This window comes from Macaca nemestrina, chromosome 18 (assembly GCF_043159975.1).
Source record: "Macaca nemestrina isolate mMacNem1 chromosome 18, mMacNem.hap1, whole genome shotgun sequence".
Lineage (NCBI taxonomy): Eukaryota > Metazoa > Chordata > Mammalia > Primates > Cercopithecidae > Macaca > Macaca nemestrina.
The window spans coordinates 46,366,213-46,388,845 of NC_092142.1; the positions used below are offsets into that span (position 1 = coordinate 46,366,213).

General features: G+C 36.9%; 1 protein-coding gene across 6 annotated transcripts in view; it reads left to right on the forward strand.

The window, feature by feature from the left end:
• Positions 1-22,633, forward strand: part of LOC105492220 (phosphorylase kinase regulatory subunit beta) — a 227,627-nt gene that overhangs the window by 17,806 nt on the left and 187,188 nt on the right. For 4 of the 6 annotated variants that reach the window (XM_011759241.2, XM_011759242.3, XM_011759239.3 and 1 more), the window contains 2 exons: positions 17,884-17,973; positions 20,329-20,467. In XM_011759241.2, coding sequence (XP_011757543.2) covers positions 17,884-17,973; positions 20,329-20,467 — 229 coding nt within the window. Of the gene's footprint in view, positions 1-17,881; positions 18,006-20,328; positions 20,468-22,633 lie in introns of those variants that run through there. The other 2 variants (XM_011759243.2, XM_011759244.2) reach the window with 2 other exon arrangements.

The window sequence follows — 22,633 nt, forward strand, 5'->3', positions numbered from 1 at the left end:
TCTCTCCCCTCTTCTCTCTCATTTTTTTTTCTTTTTCTTTTTTTTATTTTTTACATGATAGTAGTTTGTCACTGTAGAGCCCTGGATCTACTTAAATGCAGATCCGATTCAGCAGGTCTGGGATAGGGCCTGAGAAACTGCTATTCTAACAAACTCCCAGGTGAGGCCCTTGCTGCCTATGGATGGCCTGCACTTTGAAGAGCAGAAGTCTATCTACAGCACCATATTTGTTGAGCAGCAGTCCTTTGTGCCATCCTTATCTCTTCTCTGTCTTCTAATTCAGATTGCAGATCTTGGGCTCTGAATTAAGCATCCTCCTGTTCCAAACTTGAACTTAATCTTTGAATAAATATGTCATTATCTGCGTCCCTGATTCCCACTGGGCATAAACCCACAGTTCCTGGGTGTGATCCATGGCTGTTTTTGCAGCTTCCTTTCACTGGTATGGCACTTTGCTTCTGTCAATTTTCTGATGTACTCCAGGTTCTGACTTCTGGCCTGGATTTACCTGGCCCAGATCCTTTTACTTGTCTGAGCCCATTTCAGGGCTTCCATGTTGAAGCCATCACTGTACATTGCTATAAACGTTAAAATTTCCAACTGTTGCTCTTGGAAATGAGTATATATATATGTGTGTATCTCCTGTCTCATCTGTTTATCATACATAATTGGTAATTGGTGATCCCTTCTGTGTCCTGAGGATCATGTAGTCCTTTCAGTAGGGAGCTCTGCTTCAGGATGTAATGACTGCCTCCATTTTCAAACAGTTGCCTAACCAATTAAATGGAAATGAGAGGTATAACTGGTTAGCACTGGAAGTTAAGCTGATTTCCACTGAGTCCAATTTATTTTTCCACATTTGTATCTTTGAGAAACTGATGTGCTAATTGCTTAAAGGTCTTTGTGGAGGCTCTTGCTTGTGCTGGTGGGATTTGGTTCCTTTCAGCCTCTTTCATATTTCATGCAGCTTATCATTTAAAAGAGAACAATACTATTAAACACTGGCTTTAAAAGTTCTTTTTTTCCTAGGTATCCTTGTAAGATTCAACAGTATTATGGAATGACCATAAAAATAGGGGTAGGTGCCTCAAGAAATATAATTTTCTTTGAAAAGTAGAGGAAACAGCAAGCAGTCTTCAAACTAACTACAAAAAACTGACAAGTTCAAGGCTGATTTCCATTATAGTTTCATGTTACAGAAATAGTTTAGTTTCATTTGCTGTAGTATAAGCTGAGTACCTTAAATATCCATTGTCATAACTTCAGTTTTCATTTCAATTTTTTGCTACAATGAAATTCTTATAACTAAATTATAATGCAAATTAAAGTACTGCAAAATTTTAATAGATGTAATGTTCACCCGTAGTCACGTTCTTTCAGTTTCGTATTACATAAAAAACTAATAGTCCATAAAAATATTATAAAGTTAAGCTACACTTAGAATAGACATGAAAAAATTTTAAGCCAAACTAGATGGTCTGAATAGCATACTGAATGATGAATTAGAACTTAAAGAATGCCTATTATAGCTTTCCAGTTCTGTAATTTTAAATGTATTTATTAGAAAGTAGATTAATTTACATTTTGATGTCTTCATTATAGTGTGGGTGTGGAAACTTCCTACTCATTCTATACTTCTCTATGAGATATTTGATTCCACTCCCAAGGGTCCTGAGTTTGCTTTGTCTCCCACAGAGACAGCTTGCTTTTCTGGGATGTTTGACAACTGGCTTTAGTTAGGCATGGTCGTTAGTGACTTTTGGTGGAATTAAGGTTAGCTCTGAATAGTCATGCTTCAGAAATAATCATTCATTTTGGTTATAAAATTTTTCTTGAAGACTTATTAGCATCACTCCTGTGTAGCCCAGGGTCATATTTTATTGGAGCTTTTATCCCTCATCTAATGTAATTAATGTTCTTCCCTCTGGCATGGTTAGAAAAAGTGCTAAATCTTGTTTTTCTGCAGCTCCTGCTCATAATCACTGAACTACCTGTAGCAGCCCAAGGCTGCTTTAACTTCACATTATTTCACTTAGTTGTCTTTCTCTGTTTCTTAAAAATTACTGATTATTTAATTTGCTGATTTAAAAATCATTATGTGGGTCATCCGTTTTTGCATTGATCAAGAGGATTCTGACATTAACCGGACAAAGCCAATTAATCCAGAAATCATTGTTTTCCCACTTTGTGCCCCAGTCCTGTCCTAAGTGTTGAGGTAGATGACAAAATTTAAGGCAAAGAGATGACAATTCATATTTAATATGTACTGTGTGTTGCTTTACTTAAAATATTTGACTTAAGCCTCACAATATCCCTGTGAGGTTATATAATTTTCTCCACTTTTCAGATGAGAAGACCTAGCTCAGAGAGAACCCAGGTCTTGAAAGTTACAAAATGATACAGCTGTGATTACAGTCCAGTTCTTCCTCTTTTCAAAATGTCATTTAAGTGACGTTTTTAGCTATGAAGACGTTCTCCCCTCCAGCAGTTTGTTGATACTCTGAGGGCTGGGGTAGGGGAAGGCAGTTTCTCTCTTTTACTTGATTTAACATTGGGTTTAACCTTATTCACTAAAGAATGAAAGTTGGCTTGTGAAAAATGTGGCTTGAATTCCATATGAGAAAGTTTGGTCAGTTAATGATTATACTATAGGTAGGTCTTTGCAAGGCACTTACTCACATGGATTCTCAGGACAGCATTGGAGCAAATCACTGAAGTCTAAGGGTTGTACGTAAGTATAGTGTGGGAAAGGCTAATGCCATCTCTTCCCTGTTTCACTTAGCCAATGAACAAAACTTCACTGTGTTTCGATTGGAAGAAAATTAACTAGCATTCATTACCTGCAAACTCTATACTGTCCTTGAGAAGTATGTCTAGTTTTATTCTGGTTTTTATTTACAGTCTGCTTACTTTGCTAATTTATAGTTTATTGTGATTTTTTTCAGCTAACATTCAAGACTTCCCATACTCATTTTAATTATACAGATTATAATTTCTATACAATTCCTAGTTGTAGTAATAACATTCATATTAAATGTACTGCTGAATTTTGCCAAGACAAGAATATAGAACAGGCTTCATCAAAGTGTAAATGAAAAATGGAAATAGTTTGGGTCTATTTTTCAAAATGCTGAATGACTTGAAAGTATTATTTCTGTAGAGCTTGTGTGGAATAACTAATGTATGACACAATAAAATGCCTAATATCACATCTTTATCACTATAATAACAAGACATTATACAATTACATTTTTTTTTTTTTTGAGACAGGGTCTGACTTTATCACCCAGGCTAGAGTGCAGTGGCAGTGATCTCCACTCACTGCAACCTCTGCCTCCCGGGCTCAAGTGATTCTCCCACCTCAGCTTCCCGTGTAACTGGGATTGCAGGCACACACCACCATGCCTGACTAAATTTTGTATTTTTGAGAATGATGGGGATTTGCCATGTTGTCCAGGCTGGTCTTGAGCTCCTGGGTTCACATGACTCACCCACTTTGGCCTCCCAAATTACTGGGATTACAGGTGTGAACCACCAAGCCTGGCCTATTAAGTAAGTTCTTTTTTTCTTTTTTCTTTTTTTTAATTTTTGGGACAGAGTCTCGCTCCATCACCCTGCCTGGAGTGCAGTGGCATGATCTTGGCTCATTGCAACCTCCACCACCTGGGTTCAAGCGATTCTCATGCCTCAGCCTCCTGAGTAGCTGGGATTACAGGCGCCCACCACCACACCCAGCTAAGCTTTGGATTTTTAACAGAGATGGAGTTTCACCATGTTAGCCAGGCTGATCTCAAACTCCTGACCTCAAGTGATCCACCCACCTCGGCCTCCCAAAGTACTGTATTACAGGCATGAGCCACCGCACCTGCTTCTTTCTGTAAAGATTTAGAGTAGTATATAGTGAAGTTCTTTTCCCCTCCATATAATTCAATTAATATAGTGAACTAAGACTCTGTCATTTAAGCCTTAGAAGTTTGGAATTTTAAATTTTTACTTGTAGTACAAGTATGAAATAATGATGCTGAGTTTCTCTTGAGAAATCTTATTATATGTTCAGATTAGTAGTATTCTCTATAAAGTGATCCACTTGTAAGGCTACATACGTTTATTCTAGTGGTGCTGCCATTGCTCAAATCATTTTTTAATCATCTCTTTTTATTTCATTCCCATCTCCCTTTATAAGCAATAGAATAACAGAACATAAGAGAATAGAACACACTCAACATAAGAGAACAATGAATTACTTTACTTTATAGTTACAGTTAAGGTTATTGATGAGTGAGTCTTACTTCACTTCATCTGCACTGATTCATCACCTTATTCATTGTGGCTGAGTCACAGTAACTTTTGGCAAGGTTTAGACATCAGTATAGTGATTTCATTTTGTTCAGTAAATACTTATTAAGCACTCACTATGTGCCAGGCACTGTTGGCACTGGGGTTACTTCAGTGAATAAAACAATTGCCATTTATAACATTAAATAACCACTTCTAAATGCATTTTTTTCCTAAAATGGAGTTCCAAAAACTTTGTAGAAAGATTAGAATTGTTGGAATACAGCTCTGACCTCACAGAAGTCATACAAAATCATAGTATATTATGGAAGGTACTATAAATAAGAAAGGCAAATGAAATATCTAATTGAGTGATTGCTATTCATAAGGTCAACACATGAAACATCAACCAGGTTTAATATCCTGAAATAGATTTTATAGGCCATGCTCCTTCTCTAAAGGTCACTGGAAGAACTTAATACCTTTTTATTAAAAATAAAATGGGAATGGTGGAATGGCCTTTTCACATCTTATTTGGATAAGTTGAATAGGCAAATTTTACTTCCTTTTTATGAAGTTGTGTTATTTCATATTTGCCATTTCATATTTTACATGTGAAATATGTTTCTTACCCACCTTGCTATCCATCATGGAGAAACGTAGACTCGAAATCTTAAGGGTTCAAATGAAGTATAATAATAAATAGGAGTTGTGAAGTAAAAGTACATATATATGTATGTATACATATACAAATAATTTTGGAGCAATCTCCTGTTTAAAGCAGAAAGTGAAAGCAAGGATTAAAGGCTCAATGCTTCTCAGTGAAGCATTTTTTTTGGTGAGCTTTTATGGTATAAGGAAAAGTACACATGTACAGTTTTTCTACACAGAGCCCTGTTTTAAAATCAGACTGCCATTGAATAACTTCTGTGTGCCTCTATGTGGTATGACAAAGGTGTGATACCAGTCTCACAGCTTTGTCAGGATGATGGGATGGAATAACGTATATAAACTATCTTGTGCAATGCATAAGTAGTTAGGCATTGACATTTCCTTTTTCCATTTAAAAAATTGCACAAGTAGTAAATGCATATAATATTTTCATATAGTATTTTTACAATCAGAACTATAAAGAATAAAAATCACACTCCTTTCCCTAGTGGTAATCATTTTTAACAATGTGGTGTGTATCCTTCTAGGCTTTTAAAAATACTTAGCTATTTATATATGCATATACATTTCAAACGTTATACATATATAGTTATTGTTGCTTAGCTTTGCAACACCTAGGATCATGCTAAACATGTTTTCTTCTGTAACATTACTTTTCCACACTGTTTAGTCTTTCATAATACTTATAGAACTACCTTATTCCTTAAACTGTTTTAAGATACTTCATTGAATGAAGGTTTCATAATTTATTTATTTATTACTCTTTTGAGGGCACGTTTATTCCATAATGTTTTAAATTTCTATGTATGGTGGAACTGTGCAGAGAATAAATCATGGTTTAAGTTTTGTTTCTTTTGTTCTCAAGGAGGTATCAGTCATCTTGAAGATGCTTGCAGTGCTGAATCTATGTATAACATATTCAAATCTTTTTAACTATGGAAGTTAAGATGCATCCATTCTAAAGTGAGGAAGACAAATTTTCCAACTTGTCTAATCATGGAAATCTTGCTCAGGTGGTGGAACTACATTATTAAATCAGAGAATGTGTATGGGACAGTAGCAGGAGATAGGGTAGCCTGTGAGAATAAATTTGTAAACTGGTCATCAAAAGTTTCCTGAAACACTGCTTCTGGGTCAGGGTTTCATACATAGCAGAGCAACTCCCTCACTGCTTTCTTTGGTTGGTTCATATTTATTTATCTAGAGATAAGGTCTCACTCCATCACCAGGCTGGAGTCCAGGTGCATGATCTTCGCTCACTGCAACCTCTGCCTCCTAGCCTCAAGCAATCCTCCCACCTCAGCTTCCTAAGTAGCTGGGGCTACAGGTGTGTACCAGCACACCTGGCTGATTTTTAAATTTTTTTGTAGAGATGGGGTTTCACCATGTTGCCAAGGCTGATCTGGAACTCCTGGGCTCAAATGATCCTCCTGCCTTGGCCTCCCAAAGTGCTGGGATTACAGGCATGAGCCACTGTGCCTGGTGCCTCACCACTTTCTGTTGAAAGTCAGGGTTGACACAAGATTAAAAACAAAAAGTAGTAAAAAGAAAAAAAGAGTTCCCTGAAACATATTTTTTCAGCTTCTCTCCTTTTTCTTCCTTCCTACTAAACATTTACTGTCACCTACCATGTACTAGATATTGTCCCTGTTATTGATCATCTTCCAATGTAGTATAGAAAATAACACATTAATCAAATGCCAAAAATAAAATGTATTGTGATCACTTTTGATAAACAAGCACTGTGATTAAGGTTGCAGAAGATAGAACAATTAACTCTGCTGTGGGAATTAAAGAAGGCCTCCCCTGATAATGTGGATCACTCAGTTCAGTTCATAAATATTTACTGAGAACCTCCTGTGCGCCAGCATTAGAGATCCAAAGTTGAGGATGTATTGGAATGACTTGTCCTTTTGCTAGTTTGTATCAGTGAAGGAGTAAACGGGAATTTTAAGAAGAAGAAAATACTGCCTGAAGATGATGTACTTTATATTTCAAAACTGCTTGAAAATGTATTGTATCTTGTATACATGAGTCATAGGACAAACATATAGACTGTTGTTCTATGGGAATGCTTGCTGTCTCAGCAGCTCAAATATTAATGTATTAATAATTTACTTAATAAGCCACAGATGTAGTTTTGCTGATAGACTGTATGTTCATATACAAGCCTCTTTCCTCTGCTCTCCCATGCCTACCCTGTCTGCAACTTTCCTGCCTTCCTCATCCTCCTGTGTGTATGTATGAGTACCCGGAATATACAAACCTCCTGGAACTATGGGACTCTTTGACCCTCTATGATAACAGATCTTCAGATTATGCTTAGTTCTTGATTATCTTTTTGGGGAACATCTCAGCCAAGGGATTTGGATTATACACTGCTTCTTTGTACATACTTTCTTCTTAGTTTGTTAACTTCTGCAATGCAGTCTTCAAAAATTGTACACCTCAGCTTTCAGAGATTTATTCCTGATTCTGAAAAATTACTACTCTTTACATGTCCCATAACTGGAAGATTATCTAATTACGATTAGCTAAGGCAGGGGGAGAATCTGAAGTTGGAAATTAGAACTGGTAAATTTCAAGTTGCTCAGTTCCCAAAAGTAGAAAATCATTAATGAAACACAAATGGTAAACACTGATTCCTTCCCTGGGGTAAGATTCTGTTTTCACAGATTTGGTGTATTTTTCTGCTAGAACCCAAAACCCAAAGAAATCTGAAAGTATGTTGTTTGTGTAATATTTTTAACTTTCAGTATCAGTATCCAGTAGGCAGTGCTATATAAAATGTTTTTTAAATCAATATATTGCTTCAGGCAATAAGGATTTTTGCAGACATTAATGTGACTATCCATAAAGCTCTGTTATCTAAGGTATTTGTAAACATCATATCATCATATGCCTGTGATAGGTCTGAAATCGTGCCTTAAAACATTATGTCTATGAGAAAACATACATAGGTCAAATGTTATATTATTAGATACTAGAGTTTATATATATATATATATATATTTTTTTTTTTTTTTTTTTCTTTCCAACTTTTATTTCAGGTTGAGGGAGTACATGTGCAGATTTGTTACGTGGGTAGATTGTGTGTTGCAGCAGGGGTTTGGTGTATAGATTATTTCATCATCCAGGTAATGACCATAGTACCCAATAGGTAGTTTTTCGATCTTCACCCTACCCTACCCCTCCACCCTCAAAGAGGCCTCCGTGCCTATTGTTCCGTTCTTTGTGTCCACAGGTATTCAATATTTAACTTCCACTTATAAACGAGCATATGTGGTATTTAGTTTTCTGTCTTTGCATTAATTTGCTTAGAATAACAGCCTCCAGCTCCATCCATGTTGCTACAAAAGACATGATTCCTTTTTTTTTATGGCTGCATGGTATTTCATGGTATATAGGTACCACCTTTTATGAATCCAATGTTGATGGGCTCCTGGGTTGAGTCCATGACCCTGCTATTGTGAATAGTGCTGCAGTGAACATACACATGCATGTGTCTTTATGGTAGAATGATTTATATTCCTTTGAGTATAGACTCAGTGATGGGATTGCTGGATCGAGTAATAGTTCTAAGTTCTTTGAGAAAGCTCCAAACTGTTTTCCACAGTGACTGAAATAATTTATATTCCCACCAGCGGTGTATAAATGTTCCCTTTTTTTATGCAGCTTTGCCAGCATCTGTCACTTTTTTGACTTTTTAATAATAGCCCCTCTCACTGGTGTGAGATGGTATCTCATTGTGATTCTGAATTGCATTTCTCTAATAATTTGTAAGGTTGAACATTTATTCATATGCTTGTTGGCTGCATGTATGTCTTCTTTGAAGAAGTGTCTGTTCATGTCCTGTGCCCATTTTTTAATAGGGTCGTGTAGCTTTTGCTTATTTATTTGTTTAAATTGCTTATAGATTCTGAATATTAGACCTTTGTTGGATGCACAGTTTGCAAATATTTTTTCCCATTCTCTACATTGTCTGTTTGCTCTATTGATGGTTTCTTTTGCTGGGCAGAAGCTCTTTAGTTTAATTAGGTTCCAATTGTCAATTTTTATTTTTGTTTTTGTGGCAATTGCATTTGGAATCTTTGTTATAAATCTTTGCCATGGCCTATGTCCAGAATGGCATTTCCTAGTTTTTCTTCTAGGGTTTTTATGGTTTTAGGTTTTACATTTAAATCTTTAATCCACTATGAGTTGATTTTTATACACGGTAAAAGAAAGGGATCCAGTTTCAATCTTGTGCATATGGCTAGCCAATTATCCCAGTACCATTTATTGAATAGGGAATCCTTTCCCCAATGCTTGTTTTCTTTAATGTTGTCAAAGATCGGGTGGTTGTAGGTGTTTAGCTTTATTTCTGGTTTCTCTAGCCTGTTTCATTGGTCTGTGTGTCTGTTTTTATACCAGTACCATGCTGTTTTCATTACCGTAGCTGCCTTATGGTGTTTTTGAAGTCAGGTAGTATGATGCCTCCAGCTTTGTTCTTTTCTTAGCATTGCTTTGGCTCTCCTTGGTTCCATATGAATTAAAAATTTTTTTTTCTAATTCTGTGTAAAACGTCATTGGTAGTTTGATAGGAATATCATTGAATTTGTAAATTGCTTTGGGTAGTATGGCTGTTTTTTTATTTGTATTTGTATTTTTTTTGAGATGGAGTCTTGCTCTGTCACCCAGGCTGGAGTGCAGTGGCATAATCTTGGCTCACTGCAACCTCCACCTTCCAGGTTCAAGCGATTTTCCTGGTCAGCCTCCCAAGTAGCCGGGACTACCGGTGCGTGCCACCACACCTGGCTAATTTTTTGTATTTTTAGTAGAGATGGGGTTTCACCGTATTAGCCAGGATGGTCTCGATCTCCTGACCTCGTGAGAACTCCGATGAGTTTAGAATTTAATGACAAATGTATGATATGTTTTGAAACATAATTTATCTTCCTCCAGTACTCATTTTTGTTTAAAAAAAAAAATCGTGATAGGACTGAGTTGTTTGCAAAATAGACTTTAGTCTTATACTTGTCTTGATTATTTGCATTAAGTACAGCAAGAATAGCTATTTCTACATAGCTTTTTAGATTGGTTTTGATGGAGCTCTGTTCCACAAGGAATCTCAGATAAGACCTTTTAAAGCTGAGCCCAGCCATGGGTTTGTATCCTCAAATACCTGTGAGTTGGGTGACCCTCTCCTCTTAAGGTCCCAAGATAAACTTGGAGCTCGTAGGCCTGTTAGAAAGTGACATTCTTTACCAACCACAGGTCAGGAGCACTGTACAAGAACTGCGTAGGCAATGGTATGAGGCCAGTTTTTACCATGGAGCTTTTATTAGCTATGCAAGTTGAGCTTGACTCTTTAAAGGGAAGCATACCCTTCCAGTGAAATCTTGGTAAAACAACCAGTTTCTCCAACTGCGTCCTGCTGCAAAAGAAAAATGGATTCTTATTGCACTGATGCAGAAAACTATATTGCCATAAGTTAAGAATACTCACAGATAGTTTCCAAGTTCTCGAGGAATCAGGCAGAGAGAAACAAACAGGTCCAAATTTTATTCACAGGAATATACCTTACTCAATTATTAAAGACTGTAAATAATTTTTAAAAAGTTTCCTTAACACTGAAAAACAAAACAAGGATCAGCAATATTTCAACTAAAAGTCAAAAATGATTGCTTCAGCTTTCTGAATTCAGTCCATTTAGTTCTTGATTTCTTGAAATTCATGAACATTTCAGCTCTTCATGAGTCCTGTACATTTTTTCTTTATTCCAATGTTACAATCTACAAAGTTATCAGAAACCTGTATTTGAGAGCACCTGTCAAAGTTCTATCACTTATTGTAAACCATCCTTTGAAAGGAATTAAAGGAAGACAACAATTGTCTGTGAACAGCAAAATGTCCAGGGTAGTTACAGTTGGAAACGTAATTGTCAAAGAAGTTTGGTCATCTCTGTGGTTTACACTAACTTAACCTTACTTATGATTGCTAACATATACTTAGATATTAGAATTTTAGAAATTCCATATAGTTTTGGAACAAATGTTAGTATTATTCACCAAAATATAACCTTAAGAAGATTGAACATCATTTTGGCAATCCCATGTAACTAAACATGTCAAATGATCCTGTTTACCTCTTTTCTGGAGGTTCCAGGGGCGCTCTAAAGCCTCCCAAAAGCCAGGTGTCAGGAAAGGCAATTTTGAGGCTCAAGTTTGATTTGGGGAAGCCTGTTAAATATGTTAGAGGATTAAAACACTTGATGTTATGAAATTGATTTCCAGATTACCATAAATTATTTATTTTGCCAAAATGAAGACTCAGAAATTTTAATGAAGCAAAATCCTTTTATAACCCTTTCCAAATTTTGCCAAAGGTCAGATCAGTGCCCCAAGAGTACCCTGTTGTGCTTTCATTCTATTGCTCAACCCGCAGAGAAACCACATAATAACCCCCGGAACCTAGTCAGTATGTTCAGACAGAAAGCCTCTTCTGCAAGAATCATTTCCGTGATTCTTCCACCACTTGTTTGAACCTTCAGCTTTATCTTATCTAATTCAAAACAATCCTTTAACCCTAGCCAATAATTTACATTTTCCTATCTTATAATAATCTTTCATTGAAAACACATTTATTGTTCTTATACACCTAGCATGTAAATCTATTTCCAGTAGTTTCAATTATGTGTTTTAATGATAACTCCTAGCAATTTGAACTTTAATGTAAACCCTGGCAAGTTGTTTTAATTGTGTTCCAGATACAGCCAAGGTCCTTCCAGCATAATTAAGGATGTGGTTAATTCTATGTGTCTGTAAGGGGACAGACATATAGTTCTATATGTCCCCTTACAGACATATAGAACTATTTCTATATGTCAGTTGCCTTACCAGTTGTGGAGCAGGCAAGTCAAATGGTTCTTAAAACCCAAAAGGCAGTTTGTAACCTTAAAACATTTAGTGAGCCTAGTATCTAACCTGTATAATTTAGTCCTCCTATTTACATTTTGATGACATCTACATTTTACTAATAATCTTTAAGGCTGTTGTTATTTCTTGAAGATTAAAGCCACATGAACTAAAAGGTACCATAGCTTTTATCTTCCCTTTAAAAAATATTTAATCCAAGCCCTTTTCTTCCTTTAGGCCAATTATTTAGAGCTCTTTTTATAGACATCACACTCAACACATATATAGCTACACAGACAGGTAGACAGAAGAAGATTCAGTAGTTGCAAGACCTTTCATTTGCCAGTCTTTACATTTCTCTCATAATGTGAAGTAATTTCTGATCCTCCCCAAAGTAAAAAATGCTAGATAACACAATGTAAAACAGAACAGAACCCTAAATTCTGAGAGGGATTTATCCACTTCCAGTTCCTGTGGTTTCATGAGGAAAACAGAGGTGTTTTGCAAAATGGGATATCTGGCGCCCCCTGTTTTTCCCAAGGAGTCCCAGGCTGTTAGAGCTTGAATAGCTGGTTTTAATTAAACTGACTTTAGCCATAGCACTCTTTAATAAGGTCCTTTTAAAATTTCTTAATACCTAACTTTAGCCAGGCCAAATGACTGATATTTCTGGCTTTCAAACTTTACTAAAGGCTCAGAGAAAGGAAAAGCCAAGGCAGTTTGTGGAGGGGCAGGGAATCAAAAAATGGCAAAGGTCATGCAGATACCAAACTCGAAAGAACTCATTCTCTAAGGCCGGATTGAACTCCTGGCTACCATTGTAAGATGGCGAGGCTAGAACAAAACATTGCCACGTGGTTGCAGGCCTTGCTCCCAAGGATGTGAAACAAGATGGAGGCCTGCTGCAAAGTTTGCTATGGAAAGATGCACAAAGTACACTAGATTGGCTACAGGTTAACACCAGCCTCACAAATGCTTTTTCATAATTAAAACTCTACTGAGAATATAAACAGTGATCCTTATCACTCCTAGCCTAGTTAAAATGTCTTCTAAAAGGGGAAAAAAAAAAAAAAAGCTCATTTAAAAGTCAACTCCTGATCTGGTGGAGGAAAGAAAAGAAAAAACCAGTTTAAAATGCCTAAAGAGGAACCTCTTATTTTTATGCAAATAGATTCCTCCACCAGTGAGAAAGACTTCATTACTGTCCAAGGGAGTGGGACCTCCTGGCTGGGGGAGCGGAAGGCTCCGTGGATGCGTGGCAGGGAGAGCTGCCTGCTGTTGGGCACCCTTGCTTCATGAGTCCCAGCCCTGGCAGGGAGGGGAGGGTGGCAGGAGCCCCTGCTCACCCTTCCGTCACAAAAAAGAAAGGAAAATGCCATGGAGACTGAGGCTGACCTTCTCAACACCTGGAATTGATGGGGGTGGGGGCATGGTTTCCCCTACCCTTAGAAGTCTGAGGATGAAAAGGCTTAGGAATGAGAGAAAAAGAGATTTGGTTTGCATCTCACTCACCCTTTCTTAAGCCCCATGTTGGGTGCTAAACTGTTGTAGGACTTTCTCCTTAGTTCACCTAAAAATGGGGTCCTTGTCACACAGCCATGAAAGATTAGGCTTGCAGACACCTTAAAGGGCAAGAAAAATGGAATTTATTGGGCAAAAAGGAAAACAAGGGGAAACAGAGAGTCTCAGCAAAGCCAAAGTCCTGCTAGCTGGCTTCCTGCCTCATAGATTGAATCCTAGGTACCACCCTGGAAGAGGGGAGATCAGGCTCCTCCCTGTGGCAAACAGTGTGAACTTCCTGAGGCTCCACCCATTGCACACTCCTCCCAGTGTGCAGGCCAGTTGGAGGTTCTCTGCGGACCTCTTTATACTTGCTGTCTCATTCCGGAAATGAGGCCAGTACACCAGGAGCAGGAGGAGGGAAGGGAAGAGCAGTTAGAATAAAGAATAAACAGAAAAAGGAGGAGGAACAATTTCAGCAGCATTTTTCATTTTAAAAGTCACTTTATACAATTTTACATTTTCCTTTTGCAAAGAAATAACTTTGTCAGAATCTCTTTTAGAAACTTCTAAGTATCATTGAAAATAGCTCTCCTCGTTACTTTATTTTAGAGCTAGCTTTTTAAAATTGAGAACACAGATAAACCAGTTGAGGTGTTTTAAAAGTACACTATTTCAACCATTGTAATTTGGGGTCATCTTTAGTTTTGTGTGACTAGTTTTCTAAATGGTAGCATGAAGAGGCACCATAAGCATTAAATATAAATCCAGCTGGTGTTTCTAATGGTGGGTCACTCTTTAAGGACAAAGTCTAGGTTTTAGAGATAGTTGTCCATAAATTTTGTTTTCCTTCCCGAATGACCAGAAACCTAGTGGGACACATAGAGAGCCTTTTATTATTTTGGTCACTCAAGAAGATTTTAGATTTGTCAGTTTTTAAAATTACAAGTTTTCCACTTAAGCCACAAAGATTCACTCCCTCTTTTCAAAGACCAAAGTTTAAAACTATAGAAAAAGTTGAAAAACTCCAACTAGTAGTTCAAAATAACATCAGAGAAAATGAAAGTCACAGATCTGAGGTCAGCAGATCTCTAGAGAATAACAAATGAAACTCTTACCTTTTACAGAGCTTCACTTCCAACCTCAACTAGTTAAGAATATGTACGAATTGAATAAAGTCTTAATCCACAATCAAGACAGGTGGATTCACATCCCAACAGGGGCCTTACCAGAGATTCCTGCTGACTTTGGTAAGGTTGGGTGAAGGAGGACTTACCGCGTTGGTACCAAAGTGCAATTGCTGGTAAAGTGGTGGTGGGGCTCTCTGGAGGTCCACTTCCGATCTCATCTAGGGTGCCAAAATGTTAACCTTAAATAACTAGATTCAGAAAATGTGATTCATTATAGAGTTTATTCAAGCCTGAATCTATGTGGAAGCATAGTTAGAAGCTGCCCTGAATATATCCTCTGATTAGCATCAGTTACAAGTGAATTGTAAAGGAAGGAAGAGGTGACTTCTAAGTTGTTTACCAATAACTTGTAGTAAAATAACAAAAGCTATTGATTAGCTATATATTGTTCTTTGTATCACAAATTCCAGGAACTGGAAGATAATGGGTAAGGCAGCTAGTCAGGAACAAAAATGCCTGTAAACATAGCCCTTGGGTGTGGGTGCATAGGAGGGAAAGTGTGATTAAGTCCCATACTCTTGTCTTCTTGAGCCTGGTAAGTTTTGCATACCTCACCTAGCTCAGTCTGCTCTGAGCTATTTTTCTCCTATCACTGATAAGTTTTATTTTACTTTATGATGCTTGTATATAGACATAATTCAAATGGGAAAAGCATGGAAAAGAAAAATTAACATTTTACCATTTCATTTCAATTGGAACTAATTATTTAGTAGAATTTTCTGTTATTTTGTAGCTCTTTAATTTGCTTTGGGAGTTCATGCTCTATTAATTGCTCTCTTCACATTTTTACTGGCATTGATGCTTTCCAGATGTCGTATTTTTGTTTAAAATGTTAACATTGATTACTTTTCCTTTGACTTAGATTTGTGGTATTGTTTACCATAAATTGTGTAGAACATCCTTGTTTAATTTTATGTAGTTGCTTTAGAAACAATACAATGATGATCACTAAAATAATAACATTTATCTAACCAAGCTGTTCTTATCATAGGCGTTCTTTGAATGTGTAATTTAGATGATTTTACTTTTACCCTTTCTGCTATACTTTGAACATCTTCTATTTTTCCTATTACTGAATAGATTCTTATTTTCTTGAGAGGCCTGATTTTCCTTTTGTTTATTTGTTGTTGCCTCTAATAAAACTCTTTTTTTTTTTTTTTAAGAAAAATTAGATGACAGAATCACTATAGTCCCTTTGATCTTAAATATCGTACCACTTTTAAAAATAAATACTTTAAAATCTAAAATCTTGATTAAATCATCATTAAAACAATCTTTCAAAATCAATTTACCTACCATTGTGATGCAGGTTGATTTCGGTTTGCATATTCTGTATCCATATGCTCATGTATCATTTAATTGTAATGGAATTATATACTCAACTGTTGGTGATATATTTTTTGTATGTAAAGCAAAATACTACCTCTACTAATAGAGATCTAACTAAAAACAGAAATGTTACCCACAATTCTTCCACCCCAGCAAAGGTGTCCCCTTTAGTTTTTATATATACATATGCACAATTTATAAATTATGATTATTTGTACCTAATTTATTTTCTTTCATAGTGAATGAGCTTCACTGGGAGTGTATAGACTCCTAGAGCTTATTACCTTATGCTCTAGCAGTGGCATATTGTTCCTTTCTGATTGCTGGGCTACCCATATACTTATACCTGCCTGGAGCTAGTTGAATACAGGAAGGCAAGGGGCATGGCTGGGGGGTGGCTGGGTCCTTTCCTTTGAAGCAGGAAAGTAGTACTGATGCTCCATCTGTTGATAGGTCTTTCTGTTCCTCACTGTGGACCGATTCCTGTTGGTGCCATTGTGAATACTCTTACAAGAAAATCTTCTTTTCACTCAGAGCAAGCCTTATCTACAAATTACTTAACTTTTCAACAGAAGATAATGAGACTGTTGCCTGAATGTATAGGCCGTTTCTTTACTTTCTTAATGTTACTATCTGCCTAAACATAAATGCTTCCCAAAACCTTGGCTATAAACTAGCATGTTGGACATAGCAATTTTATGAGCATAAAGGCTTTAATTTTCTTTAAAAACAGAATCTTAATCTGTGCTAATGTGATTTCTGCCACTAGGTAAATTATAGGTTCATTTTTGTGCTATGTTCTTAGACTATATGGTATACATTACCTGAATCCAGAGATGGATTAATTGTGACTTTGAGATGTTTATAATTTCTGAGTGCTTTTAACAAGAATGAGAGACAGTACTTAGTCTATCTGTTCAACAGAAGATAATGAGACTGTTGCCTGAATATATAGGCTCTTTCTTTACTTTCTTCTTAATGTTACTATCTGCCTAAACATAAAGGCTTCCCAAAACCTTGGCTTTAAACTAGCGTGTTGGACATAGCAATTTTATGAGCATAAAGGCTTTAATTTTCTTTAAAAACAGAATCTTCATCTATGCCATTGTGATTTCCCTCACTAGGTAAATTATAGATTCATTTTTGTGCTGTGTTCTTAGGCTACATGGTATACATTACCTGAATCCAGAGGTGGATTATTTGTGACCTTGAGATGTTTATAATTTCTGAGTGCTTTTAACAAGAATGAGAGACGGTACTTAGTCTGATGGCTGAAGGTTCAGATGTCTTTCTTTCAGTTAGCAGTTGAGAAAGTGCACTAGTCAAGTGAACAATTTTCTGTATCCATTTCGTGGTAAATTATCATGATTATTGTATATTTTCTAGCTTTTGAGTAGCTGACTCTGCTAATACCTTTGAGTAGTTTCCAAGGTTGAAAAGTAGAAATGATCTGCTTATAGTCCAGATAATAAGGCAAGAATATCATCTACCTGGAAGAAAGTAAAGGATTAGGAATTTCAGCATGGAACCTAGCTGAATATTCGTGGAGTGGATGGCTTTGGAGTATGTGAACATTATCTTCTTTCCTTGAGGGTTTGGGGGTATGATCATTTGAGAAAAAAATGTGTGATGAAACATTAGCATAAGGAATGAAGTTTGGATTTATGGTCACCTAATTAGACATATTTCTTAATAACTAGGATCTATTGACAAATGGCTACCACCTGAGTATTAGTGACACTTAGTTGTTTGGATCATATACACATCAATTAGTTGGACTAAGTGCTGGAGGTAAGGGTGGGAATATCCCATGACATTTCAAGTTCTTCTGTATTTATTGTCAAAGGTACTTTATTCCCTCTTTTTCCCCCAGCAAAAAGATTTACAAGTAGTTAAGTATGGTACTTCACATAAAATAATGAAAATTAGATTAAGCACTGCTTCTTCGTTTGTTTAGAGTTTTTCTTTGTTTATCTTTGTGAAAATGACTGAATTTGATGGGTTTTTATTTTTTCTTTTAGGCTCAGTTTATGAACCTCTTAAAAGCATTAATCTTCCAAGACCTGATAATGAAACTCTCTGGGATAAATTGGACCATTATTACAGAATTGGTGAGCAAAACCTGAGGAAAACATGTCCTTAGGTATCTGCGATTAGTATTCCCTTTGCCCTAGTTAAATCATGTACATTATATGGATGATATTGTTCTGTCATTGGGATGTTGGGGTACTTTCAGTGCTTAAGTAGCTGTGTATTCCAATTGTATGTCAATACCAGGACTATAAAAGGAATCTGGCAGATCATATCTGGCCCTTGAATAATTTTAAAACTGTCACCAATATCTTCTGTGTTTTTTAAACCTTACTAAACGTTACCAGATTGGAGACCTTGAAGATGTTTTTTGATTAATATACAAATATTTCACATAAGTATTAATTTGCTTATTTACCTAAACATGGTTCCCAGATAGTCCTAAACTTTTTAGGTGTTTTGTTTATTTTGTTTTTCCAGGACCAGCCTTACAAATTTTGTTTTTCAATGTGAGTAAGCAACTTTCAGATATGTGTATGTGGGCCTCCTCTTTGTTTGTCAGACCATATATTAGAATGCATATTAATCTTTTTGTCAGTTTACATTTTATGGCATTTTACTTGTACTAGTATGGCAGAAAACATAAAATTTGATTTCTCTCCCCCTAAGATAATGGATTTTTCATCTATTTCAACTTCATATAAAACTTCAATCTCACTTATTTTGGTCAAGATTCTTGCATGCATTAAGTTGCCCATTTTATTATCTTTTTGGCAATAACTAGCTAAAGAGAACTTTTTTTAATGTAAATTGTGTACTTTGAACTCTGAGGACTAATTCTTTACACTGGGAAAAATAATAAATACCCTGGTTTTCTGAAAGAAATGATTATGATAAGATCAATTTAGAGGCCGGGCACAGTGGCTCACGCCTGTAATCCCAACACTTGAGAGGTGGAGGCGGGCGGATCACAAGGTCAGGAGTTTGAGACCAGCCTGACCAACATGAAGAAACCCCGTCTCTGCTAAAAATAAAAAAATCAGCCGTGTGTGGTGGTGTGCTCCTGTAATCCCAGCTGCTCAGGAGGCTGAGGCAGGAGAATCACCTGCACCCAGGAGGCAGGGGTTGCAGTGAGCTAAGATTGTGCCACCGCACTCCAGCCTGGATGACAGAGTGAGACTCTTTTGTCTCAAAAAAAAAAAAAAGATAAATTTAGTCTGAGAAAAACAAAAAGAAAGTTTAATTCTTTAAATCTCTGTGACAGAACAGAATGTTTTCGACCTTTGAAAAACTATCCCAAAAAGTAGATTAAATGGCTGGGTGTGATCTCTCATGCCTATAATCCTAGCACTTTGGGAGACCAAGATGGGAAGATTGCTTCAACCCAAGAGTTTGAGACCAGCTTGAGCAACATAACAAGCCCTCCTTCTCTACAAAACGTTTAAAGATTAGCCTGGCGTGGTGGTGATTGCTTGTAGACCCAGCTACTTGGGAGTCTAAGTTGGGAGGATCACTGAAGCCCAGGGGTTAGAGGCTGCAGTGAGCTTATGATCATGCAACTGCTCTCCAACCTGGGTTATAGAGCGAGACCCTGTCTCAAAACAAAAAGGTAGTTGCCAATCTAGATAGGGTTAGTGTAATGCATTTTAGGAAAAGCATTACCCATCCATTTATAGTTAGATAGCAATAAAACAGCTTTTAGGTGTTTTCCTATTTTAAAGCCCATTTATAAAAGATAATAAAATGTTAATTTCAGACTTATTTAAGTAAAATGTTCATAAAAAATTATTTATTTGCTGCTGTGTTCATGTTATATATGGATGGAATTCAGTTTTAAAATGTTAAACATTTTCCTAATCTGTACAATAAAGTAAAATGAATCCTGTACACTCCTCTGAAGACCAGGCACAATTTAGCCATCAGTGAAACACAGGATTCCAGCCTGTTCTGTGATCTTCCCCTCGCCCTTCCTACATTGTTGATCGTTTATTGTAGCAGTTGAGGTGGCTTTGTGATTTACTAAATGTATGCTACTCTTTCTTGTGCATTTGCTTTAAGTTTGCCTATTGACCTGATTTTTAAAAATTATTATACTTAGTCTTTTGCTTGATCTCTTTTTCCCTCTGTACCTGATGTTGTCCTAATAAGATTTCTAACACACATTGACATTACCGGGGATGTGCTAAAGGCTTTTTAAGTCCTAATTAGCTAAGTCTTTTCCTAAAAACTGGAAAGATTTCTTTGTGTAGGGTGGATTCCCACTAAGGCTGGAATGACATGAAGTTGTTTCCACATCTTCAGAAGTATTATACTATAGCAAGTTTAGAAACAAAGTTGTCAGAAATGGGATGAGGAAACCAAAGAAGATTAAAACATTTAGCCCAAGGGAAGTCGCTGGCTGTACAGTTCATTCTTTGTCTTGTCCTGAATTGCAGTCAAGTCAACATTGCTGCTGTATCAAAGTCCAACTACCGGTCTCTTTCCCACTAAAACATGTGGTGGTGACCAGAAGGCCAAGATCCAGGACAGTCTATACTGCGCTGCTGGGGCCTGGGCTTTGGCTCTTGCATACAGGTGAGCTGGTGTGTGCTCTCCTAGTAACTTTGAGAATGGATAATAGGGTTTTGTAGGACCAAGACTAATTGAGGAGCCATCTTTTGGATCTGCTGCTGACTTACTGTGCAACCTATGGCTGCTCACATCCCTTTTTAGGTCTCTAAACATTTTCATTTTCTTTTTCTTTTCTTTTTTTTTTTTTTGAGATGAGGTCACCCAGACTGCAGTTCTGCGGCATGACCTTGGCTCACTGCAGCCTCTGCCCCCTGGGTTCAAGCAATTCTCCTGCCTCAGCCTCCAAGTAGCTGGGATTACAGGCATGCACTACCACGCCTGGCTAATTTTTGTATTTTTGATAGAGATGGGGCTTCTCCATGTTGGCCAGGCTGGTCTCGTAATCCTGACCTCAAGTGATCAGCCAGCCTTGGCCTCCCAAAATGCTGGGATTACAGGTGTGAACCACCATACCCAGCCTAAACCATTTCATTTTTCTAAAAGCTTATATCAGACCAGTTCTAAGATTTTATGACTTTGTGAACAAAACTTTTTGTCTCTAGGTTTCTAAATCAGCATTATTAGTCATTGGTAGAATGAACTACCTGCACACTCTCATTGTGTTGATTGGTTTCAATCAGGGAGAGAACTGATGATGACTAAATTTTGCAGGTAATAAAATTAGAGCCCTGAGTCCTTAACAAATTTGTTCCAAATGATGCAACTCGTTAATGATAGAGCCAGGGTCAGAATTCTTTTCCCTTACCCAGTTTCCGGTTTTATCACTGCACTTCAGCGAAGTATCTGTTATTAGGTCTGGTCGTAAGTGAAAAAATTGTGTAAAGTAAAAAAAGAAATAGTTTGACATTACAAAATTTCTCCTTTATTTATTTCATTATATGTAGAAAGCACTGAATGTGGATGCTAACACATAGTCAGTGGTAATACATTTTAACCATAATTAAGATTAGTAAGATTAACTTTCTGAATATTAATTTTCTGAAAGTGACCCATAGTTATGTTTCTGATATAAAAATTGTATCTTCCACATGAACATGATTTATCTGTTTGAAATTACTGATGTGTTGGATTTTAAAATGAAAAACACTGAGATAATATGCAGTAGTCTTCTTTAGCACACTTGAATGCTGACATCACTAAAAGCATTTCCTTAAATATTCTAGGTAAGGACAATATGGCTTTATTAAATGTAAAACTGCTACTGATCTTAGGAGTACAGGGAGCATCAGTAGCACCTTCACCAAGTGGTGAAGCCAGTAATGAGACAGACTGATGTTAATTGCTGTTCCTGGTTTGACACAATGGGAAATACACCTTGTGCTAACATCTTACCAAGTTATCTAACACGAGTCTACATATGAACAAAAAATTGGACAAAGCTGAATTGTGGCTATTTATAAGACAACTTGCCTGGGCTCTAAAAATGTCAGTACTACAGATGACTAGGAAATAGGTATGAGGATGGCTAGGTTAAGAGACTAAAGAAATACAACCGCCAAATGCAATACATGATCCTTAATTGGATCATGCATTTAAAAATACTGTAAAGTAGGCCGGGCGCGGTGGCTCAAGCCTGTAATCCCAGCACTTTGGGAGGCCGAGACGGGCGGATCACGAGGTCAGGAGATCGAGACCATCCTGGCTAACACGGTGAAACCCCGTCTCTACTAAAAAATACAAAAAACTAGCCGGGCGAGGTGGCGGGCGCCTATAGTCCCAGCTACTCAGGAGGCTGAGGCAGGAGAATGGCGTAAACCCGGGAGGCGGAGCTTGCAGTGAGCTGAGATCCGGCCACTGCACTCCAGCCTGGGCGACAGAGCGAGACTCCATCTCAAAAAAAAAAAAAAAATACTGTAAAGTACATTTTTGGGACACTTCAACATTTGAGCCAAGACTATGTATTAGATCTTAGCGTATCAGTATTAAATTTCTTAGGTATAATAATGGTATTATGGTTATGTAGGTGAATCTTGTTTTCTAGAGATACTTCTGAAGTGTGTAGGAGTGAAGGGTCATGATGTTCGTAGCTTACTTTCAAACAATGAAGAAAATGTAATAGAGAATGCAAGCTAATGTTAAGATGGTGAATCTAAGTTATAGCATCCTTTTAACTGTTTTGTAGATTCGAAATTTGATTTTTTTTTTCCCAGAATGCTTCTAAATCAGATA